Source organism: Chinchilla lanigera, unplaced genomic scaffold (genome assembly GCF_000276665.1).
Source record: "Chinchilla lanigera isolate Chin_1 unplaced genomic scaffold, ChiLan1.0 scaffold00085, whole genome shotgun sequence".
In the NCBI taxonomy this organism is placed as follows: domain Eukaryota; kingdom Metazoa; phylum Chordata; class Mammalia; order Rodentia; family Chinchillidae; genus Chinchilla; species Chinchilla lanigera.
In genome coordinates, this window is record NW_004955486.1 from 4,554,386 (window position 1) to 4,563,369 (window position 8,984).

Consider the following 8,984-nt stretch of genomic DNA (forward strand, 5'->3'; position numbering starts at 1 on the left):
CAAGAACACAACATAAAACACTGGCCTTCAACTTTGATAGGTATTCTCTTTCAATATGATTTTCAAACTTTGCTTTTGTTAAAGGAGCTTTTAAATTGTTTCATCTTATTATAGTGTTTGAAATGAACATAAAACTGAAATAAAGGAAAGGATAGAGATTCCCATATTTGTAATTAATTGTATAATTTTGGCACAGTAGTTCAGTCACTCTGCCACAGGGAGTATGGTTGGGAGCTCTGATGGTGGAGTCAGCTGATCTTGAGTTTAAAGTGTGGTTTCTCTGTTTGTTAGTTATGTAGGCTTGGGCAGCTGCACAGCCTCTCAGCTTCAGCTCCCTTGTCCTGTAACAGCATATCCAATAGAGTACTTTTTGGTAAGTGAGGGTGTGTGTATCAGTTGTCGTGCTACACTGGGATCCAAGCCAGGGCTGCAGGCTTGCTAGGTAAGCACTGCCCCTATGAACTCCATCTCCAGCTCCTTGTAGAGAAATTGCTCTGCTTGTGGTACTTGGTACCCAATAAACATTTAGTGTGGAAGTCAGTTGTTTTATTCATTTATAGTAAGGATTGTTATGTTTTCTCTGAAGTGGAGATCCTGCCTCCTGGGAATAAAGACAGGAAGCACTTAGTGAGTGATAACTGGTAGCATTTCTTTGCTTGTTTTATCATATAACTATAATATGCTTTAGGATAATGGACATGAACACCCTGAGGTGAAAAGAAAGATGTGTATGTGCAGCATGCCTTGTGTTATGCTGGGATATGACATATCTCTTTGGTTTCTTAATTCATACAGTAGCATCCTTTGTCTATATTGACTAGAATTTACACTGCCTTGGGTCTGAATTTTCAGTGTACTTGAGGCTGTGTAGTTTTGGCAGTCTTCTTGCCTCAGCCTCCTGAGTGCTGGAATTACAGGAACGTGACACCATGCCCAGCTGAATTTTCCTCCTTAAATTGATCAGTTGGGCATTGCCCAGCTATACTGTGTTCATTTAGGCAGCATCCCACAGCTGAGCAGAAACCTCATTCGTAGCTTTGTTGTTTTGAACACGGTTTAAAATGAGACTTGAGTTCCTGTGTACTAATATGTTCATTTGTTAATATCAAAACATGAATTAAATAAATTAACACCTAGAAATGAGAAATGAGGTAGAGCACCTGCAGGAGATAGTAAGTGCTCAGATATAATCCACTGTTGGGAATGGAAGGATAGTTCACAGTGTGTCGTAACCAGTGCTTCTCAAAGCGTGGTTTGTGGACCTCAGTATTTTTATCAATCCAACCCTTGACTTCCTATCTTTTTCATACTTTGTTGGACAGAATGGGAAAGAATGCAGAAATCCTGCTGTAGAGCAGAGAATGATCATCTTGAGAAGCCTAGTGTGAGGAGCCAGCAGCTGTTTCTGTGGAGCCCCTGTTCCCTTTGAGCACTGCTTCTAGGCACGCTGGTCATGTAAACATGGGGACGCAGCACCATCTTCTAGACAGTGAGTGCTGTGAGCCCGTTAAGGCAAACAGCTGCCAGTGTTTGCCAGCGCTAAGACTCAGAATTAAAGTCGGAAATTACACATTTTCAAAACGTGTTCTCTGTCTATGGCTATAACACCCCGAATGTGTCTGATCTCGTCAAGACCTGTTCTCACCACCTTGAGCCTGACAGCTTCTCTGTGCTTGAACGTTTTTCTTATGAGATGGGTGATGCTATTAATATGATTTTTTAAAATTACTGTATCATGAGCTGTGTCCATATTGGGAAGTTCCACAAACCTTAGTGAACCAGCATTTTCCATAGAACCAATGTGTGACATCACAGAATCATGTCTTAGTAGACGGTCCATCCTTAGGTCAAAACAAACCATGGGCTCAGGGTAAGAGTCCAAATGATTATTGGGAAGGTTTTAGATTCACATTGTGTACAATCCTTTAAGAAACTTACCTCTGGTTAAGTTTTGGTGTAGTGTCAAAAGGCTGTTAAGGTGGTCTGCCTCTGTCCCTTTACAGAGCTATATGAGGCTTTTTCTTCATGTACTTTAACCGGAACAACATTTTGCAACAAACCAAATGCAACAGCAGATAGAAGAATCCATTTGACTTTTGTTAAGTCAAATATTTATGAGATTTATTTGCAAAATTGTAGCAACAGTGACTGCTTTCGTTTTTGTTTTTTTTTTTTCTTTTTGAGGCCAAGACCTTCACACTGTACTCCATTCCCAGCCTGGTTTTTATTTTGAGGTGGGGTCTCCTAAGTTGTCCATACTGGGCTCAAGTATGGGAACTTCTTGCTCAGCCTTCCAGTTTGCTGGGATTCCAGGCATGTGACACAAGGTTCAACTTCACTGTTGTTGTAAATACAGTTACTTTTTATAAACGTGTTATCCATGATATTATGTAATGGGCTTGTTGCTGGTTTTAAATTAAATAAGTAATTATTAAATTAAATAAATATTTTGAAATTTCTCCAAAATACAAGTCCTTGGTATGCTTGTCAATTTAGAGTATGAAAGGGTCCTGAGAACTAAAGGTTTGAGAATTGCCATGTTGAGAAAAAAGTGTACTAGTTTCATCATATGATGATTAAGAATTTAGTTTACCACAAGCTGTTGATAGTAGTTTGTTTGTTTGAAACAGGGCTTTGCAATATAATCCAGGCTGGCCTTGAATTCGTTATGTAGCCTAAGCTGGCCTCAAACTTGTGGCAGTCCTCCTGCCTCAGCCTCCCAAGTGCTGGGATTATAGGTGTGCATCACCATGCCCAGCATGATACTGGTGATTTTTGTCAGATTATTAGTAGTCTAGAAATGTTCACGCAGCCAAAGAAAGTTTAATGTGCCCTAAATGCACAGAAAGTGACAGGCATGAACCCAGATTCTGGAAGAAAATCTCTATAAGCTTACATCTCCAGGGTGGGCAGAGTTGGAGACACCCAAATTAGAGCAAAGTATCCCTTCCTCCCTGCCTGCCTCCCTCCCTCAGCCTCTTGCAGGCTCTTGTCCCTGGCCCCTGGTGTATCAGTTTCTCACATCAGGCAGTGAAGGCAGCAGGTGAAGAGCATTTGATGGGTGGGTGATAGGATTTCTGATAGAGCTGGATGCACCAGTCTCCCTCCAGCTTCTTGCCTTACCTCTTTAGTTTATATTCAGACAGATTCTTTTTTATTTATTTTGCCAGATGCATCCAGCTTTGTCTAATTCTACTTTCTGTATATTTTTATCATCTCTTCATAATCTTGTTTTTTTTTGAGACAGGGTCTCACTGTATATTCTAGACTGTCTTTGGACTCACTACAAAGCCCAGACTGGCCTGCAATTTATGGCAGTCCTTCTGTTTCAGCCTCCTGAGAGTTGGGATTACGGGCGTGTGCCACCATGTCTGGCTTTTTTATTATCTTTTATCTAAAAAATATTTCTAACATTTATTCCATATTCTATCTTGGCTATGGGTAACCTAATGCCATTGTCTATACTTTGAATCCTAATGCTACTAAAAAATGAGTTTGTTGTAGCTCTTGCTTGGAAACCCTAATATTTAAAAGTTGCATATGGTCTAAAAATATTTTTGTTGTAAAGGCTGATTTTTAAATAAGGTTTTTTTGTTTTTTTTTTCTGGTACTGGGAATCAAACTCTTGACCAAGCTTGTCAAGCAGGCACTGTGCCACTGAGCCATATCTCCGGCATAAGTTTTTTAAGATGACTTGTATTATTTTATGGTTTATTACCTACTATCTTACTAGTGTTCTTCCTTGATACAAACTTAAAAAGAGACAGTTTCTAACTTAGGATCTTAGCACACCCTTACAAATTTTGGGGGGAGTTTTACTTTGTCATTATTAATATATTAATTATTTTGGGAGTTTTTGTTTTGTTTTGTTTTTGGTATAAGGCCTTGCTATGAACTCACGATGCAGCCCAGGCTGGCCTTAAACTCACTGCAATCCTCCTGCCTCAGTGTCCTGAGTGCTTGGATTACAGGCGTGCACCATCACACGTGGCTAGTGTATTAAGTATTTGCCTCCTATTAGAAATAAATGGGATATGAGTAGTTCTCTTTGTTTTTTGGGGGGTTGGTTTTGTTTTCATGGCTTGTTATATTAACAGTGTATATAACAGTGATGTGGAACGATTTTTATAACCAACCATTCCTAAAGGCTAAGTTAATACAGACCTTCTACAAGAATATAAAGGGTGAACTGTAGGCTGGACCATGGTTGAAGCTTCCTGAGGTGGTGTGTTTTGGCAAGTCCTACTTACAGACAAGGAAGCATTTGAAAAGTATTCGGAAATAAAGGCCAGAACTTTGGGCAGCTAGGTAAGAGACAGAAGTGGACATATCGGAAGGTAATAGTGGTTAACACTGCTTGCTTTCTGGAAAGTACTCACGCTTGTAATAGCTTCTGGCTAATTTGATTCTCCTTAGCTCCTGAAACAGTGCCTCGCTTTGCAGTGCTATTTGTTTCCCACATGCCATTCTGCTACCAAGGAAAACTGGTCTGGTGCTCCTACTAGTGCTACAAGTCCCTTCTTAGCCTGTCGCCTTGGTGGGGTTAGTCCTCTTTGGCCTGGCTGTTGGGGCTCTTGTTACCTTCAGAGAGTTCTTTAGAATTGTGCTGCTTCTGGGATCATCTCTGTGTAAAGCCTGTGAATTTTCAAAACTCTTTAGTATTTTGTACTGTTTTTCCTGAAATGCCCTAAGTTTATGGGGATAGTGATGCCTGTTCTGGTATTTAGGAGATAGGCGCCGTCTCCCCTATCACTGAGGCAGCAGAGATTCTTAAGGGACGGGACCACGTGTTGTCTCTTACCTTTGTTACTCGCCTCTCCTGCTCTGTCACACCTGCTGTCCACCTTTGCCAAAATGAAGCTCTTCAGGAGAAAAATGGTTATATTACAGGGGAAAAAAACCCTACTGGACCCAAAGGCCCTAAAGGAAAGAGTGGTTTTTCAGAATTCATAGGGGGTGCTGGGGATTTAGCTCAGCGGCACAGCGCCTGCCCGGCAAGTGCGAGGTCATGAGTTCAATTCCCAGTACCGGAAAAAACAAAACAAACAAACAAACAAAAAAAACCCAACCAGAATTCATAGGGGCTGGGGATATAACCCAGTGGCACAGGCACCTGCCTGGCAAGCGCAAGGTCCTGAGTTTGATTCCCAGTAGCCTCTGGGAAAAAAATTCATTTTAACAACTTCAAATGTAATAGGGTTGGGAATCAGATCCACAGAAGGAAAACCAGAATCCTTGCCTCTTCTTGTGTTCTTCAGCTCAGTCCAAGGCACAAGCAGTCATGGACCTGTCTCAGTATTTGAAAGCCTTTTCTTTGGTACTGCTGAAGTTCGTAGGGCCATATAAGACAACAGTGGCTTATCGATGGCCAGGTTAAGGGTCTTTCTGAGGTGGCGCGCACACAGTTGGATTGCAGCTGCTAGAGCCCTGTGGAGGGCAGGATTTCTGTGTCTACTCAGTTAGTGTCCTGTGCAAGGCCTTGAACCAAAAAAAGCAAGTAGTTTGTGAAGGAATGAGTGAGGAAGAGGACCTCACACACTCTGAGGGGAGACGTGGGGTGCGGCAGCAGGGCAGGGGAAAGGTTTCCTGGGAGCAGTGGGTTTTCAGCAGAGCCCAGCTGGTTGGAATTTGGCGCAGGGGAGGGAGTCTTGGCAGTGTAGTGAGCATGGCGCAGCCAAGGGAGCTGAACCCCTTCACCCCACACGCCTTCTGGGCTCTTCCCTCACTTCCCTATGTTTTGGTTTACTAATAGCACTTCTTCTTGTTGTCCTTTAGAGAGGATTATAAAAATGTTTTGTCATCCCTGTCAGTACCGAAAAAATACTTAGTTTTAAAATATTTACCATTGACTTCATCTATAAGCACTCGTCACCATCTGATCTGTTACTTCTCTTTCCCTAATTAGAATAGAAGTGCTAAGAGGCAGAGCACTGTTTTGTTCTTTGCTCCTTACGTCCAGGACAGTTCTTGGCTTAGAGTAGGTAAGGAACCAGTGGTTGTGTGGTGGCTGAGTGGCTGACGAGTGGCCCAGTGTGAGTCCCAGGAGCACCTGTTGGCTTTGTGTCTGATGACTGTCGTTGTGAGAGGGTGCCTGAAGCACTGGGAGAGGCAGATCTCCCTGATGGGACTGCACTGTAGGAGTGGCCAGCCCTGCGAGGTAGGGAGATGCCCAGGAGGGGAGGCTGCAGCCTTGAGGACATAGAAGGAAGGAGTGTTAGGGCACTAAGTGTGTATGGGGAAACGACGTTAATTCCTTTTGAGTTGGCCCTCGTTCATTTGAAGTGAATCACGTTCCTGAAAAATGTGTGATTATTAATGTCAGAACTATACTGTGCTAACCTGATCTGTTCTTTTCATCACAGGAGGCTGAACAGTACTCAGGGGGAAATTCGAGTTGGTCCTAGCCATCAGGTAAATCTCAATAGCTTCTTTAATAGATTTTTATTTCTTTATTTTCTGCTCGCCTTTTATTCTGTTAAGCAACATCTTAGCAATGTTGTTGCTGTAGGGAACTTTATACTTTCTTTTTCAGATCACCTATACTTCAAACAAACTGTAAACTATGGGGGATGTAAAATTTGCTATCATAACCATTTTTAAGCATATAGTTCAGTGACATGAAATACATTACTGTCATGCACCCATCACCATGCACCACACCTACAGCTCTGTCACAAGACTGCAGCTGTGCCCAGTGAGCTGGAACTTCTCCTCCCTCCTGCCCCAGCTGCTTCCTTTCTCTGCATGTGGGGCTGCTGTACCCCAGACCAGTGGACTCATGCACTACTTAGCTGTTTGTGACTGGCTTACTTCACAAACATAATGTCTCACATGTTGTAACATGGGTCAGAGTTTCCTTCCTTTTAAAGTCTGAATAAGTCATGGTATACCTGTATCACAATTTTTCTGTTCACCTACTGGTGAACATTTGTTTTTTTTTTCTGGTACCGGGAATCGAACTCACTACCTCGCTCTTGCCAGGCAGACGCTGTGCCTCTGAGCTAAATCCCCAGTCCTCTGATTAACATTTGGTTACCATGTATATTTATTTAAAAGGATTTTTAAGCTGGGGTTGTAGATTAGTGGTAGATTGCCTGAACTACATGCATGGCACCTTAGGTTCAAGCCCTGCACTTAATCTTAAGTAAAAAGATTTATTCTAAAAACAACTTTTTCTTCTGGGCATAGTGGCACACACCTGTAATTCCAGCACTCAGGAGGCTGAGGCAGGAGGATCATGAGTTTGAGGCCTAGGCTACATAGTGAGAACTTGCCTCAAAAAATCCAGACCAAAACAAAACAAAATACCCAGCTTTTCCTTCAGAAGAATCCAAATGGTTAGTATTTTCCAGTTGGAACCTTGTTGTGTCATGACCTGTCCCCTCTCGTGTTTCAAGCAATTTACTGAGGCTCTTTTTTGACCTGGAAATCACTTAGGGTGCTCTGCTGGCATCCCCTGGCTCAGTGTGGTGGCTCACATCCCACAATTGGCTGTCCTGTCAAGCCAGACCCTGCTCACTGGACTTTTTGGAGATCCTCTTGCAGTCGCTTGTCCTCAGTGGGCTGGCTTCCCACAAAGGCTCGTGGCTGCATTTCACTGATCCTGAGATGCTTTTTAAAATTCACATTTCATCTCTGCATTTGGGCTTCATTATATATTCGTTGATGTGATTATAGTTCGTTGACCACATTTGTCCTTTCTTAAGCACATAAAATAGTAACAGGTCTTACAGTAAATTGAATACAGCACGTTTTGAGAAGAAAAGCCTTCCTTCTTTTTCCTTTGGGAACTAAGACAGTTTCCCCAGAAAGACTCCAGCAACCTCCATCTCTGTGGATTAGGACCTGTGTCCATTTCTGAACCCTGTGGGAAGCGAGCCAGTGGGATCAGAATGGACTGTTCAAGCTAGGGCTCAGCAGCCAATGGCTGTCATAGTAGACATGTCCAGTACAGACAGCAGTGATCTTATATGGGCAAAGGGTGTTGGGTCTTCCTAGTTCTTCATTTTTCTGTTTAGATTCTGAGCATTTTGGTATGCTCTTCACATTTTTTGTTTTGTTTTGTTTTTTCCGGTACCGGGAATCGAACTCACGACCTTGCACTTGCCAGGCAGGCACTGTGCTGCTGAGCTAAATCCCCAGCCCCGCTCTTCACATTTTTAAAGAACCAAGTTCAACTGTGTAATGAGAGAAAAAATTTAAATGAAGATACATTAAAACCAAAACACAGAAACCATCAGCAGTATAAACTTTGTGTTAGACATTTTCACTCAGAAATGGAGTTCAGCTGACCCAGGCAGGATGAACAGTAGGAGGTCACCCCGTGTTGTCTGCCTTGTTGCCTGCAGTTGTCTTGGGCTGCTCGGCGAGCTGCCCTGATCAGCACATCTGGACTGTACTCTTTTTCCCATTTCTTTTCCCTCCTGTTGTGTTTCCAGTGTCCAGATATCTTTGTGTGTGACTTCTGTTTTATAGCTTTGTTTCTCACTGCTATAGAAAAAGTGAATCCTAAGTAAAAAATTCTTACATTCTTAGGCAAGGACCAGATCTACTATGCTTAGGTTTTTGTATACTTTAAAGTCAAATATTTTGTTAGCATCAGAAAATACCTTCTATCTGCCTTATTTTCAAAAACGAAGCTTTTAGAGCACCTGGAATACTGTGACTTGTGAATTGGCGTCATCTTTCTTCTTAAAATCTTAATGTTTTTATTAGAGAAGATAGTAACACATAGAAAAACAGGGAAAAATGCTAAATAAAGTCCTTCTTGTCATTACTCAGCTCTCACAAATATCAAATCATAGATTTCTTTTTTTCTCCCATACACCTCTTCCCACCTTATTTTGAAATGAATCACACACATTTCATTTTAATTACAGGTATGCTAAGGAGAAGGTCTTTTTTCTTCTCTTCTTTTTCCTTTTCCTTTTCCTCTCCTCTCCTCTCCCTCTTCTCTCCCTCTCCTCTCCCTCTCTTCTCCCTCT

General features: G+C 42.1%; 1 protein-coding gene across 1 annotated transcript in view; it reads left to right on the top strand.

The window, feature by feature from the left end:
• Rere (arginine-glutamic acid dipeptide (RE) repeats) overlaps positions 1-8,984 on the top strand; it is a gene marked incomplete in the record, with an annotated part of 392,228 nt that overhangs the window by 250,813 nt on the left and 132,431 nt on the right. The window contains 1 exon segment of the mRNA XM_013504212.1: positions 6,363-6,411. Within this exon segment, the coding sequence (XP_013359666.1) occupies positions 6,363-6,411 (49 nt within the window).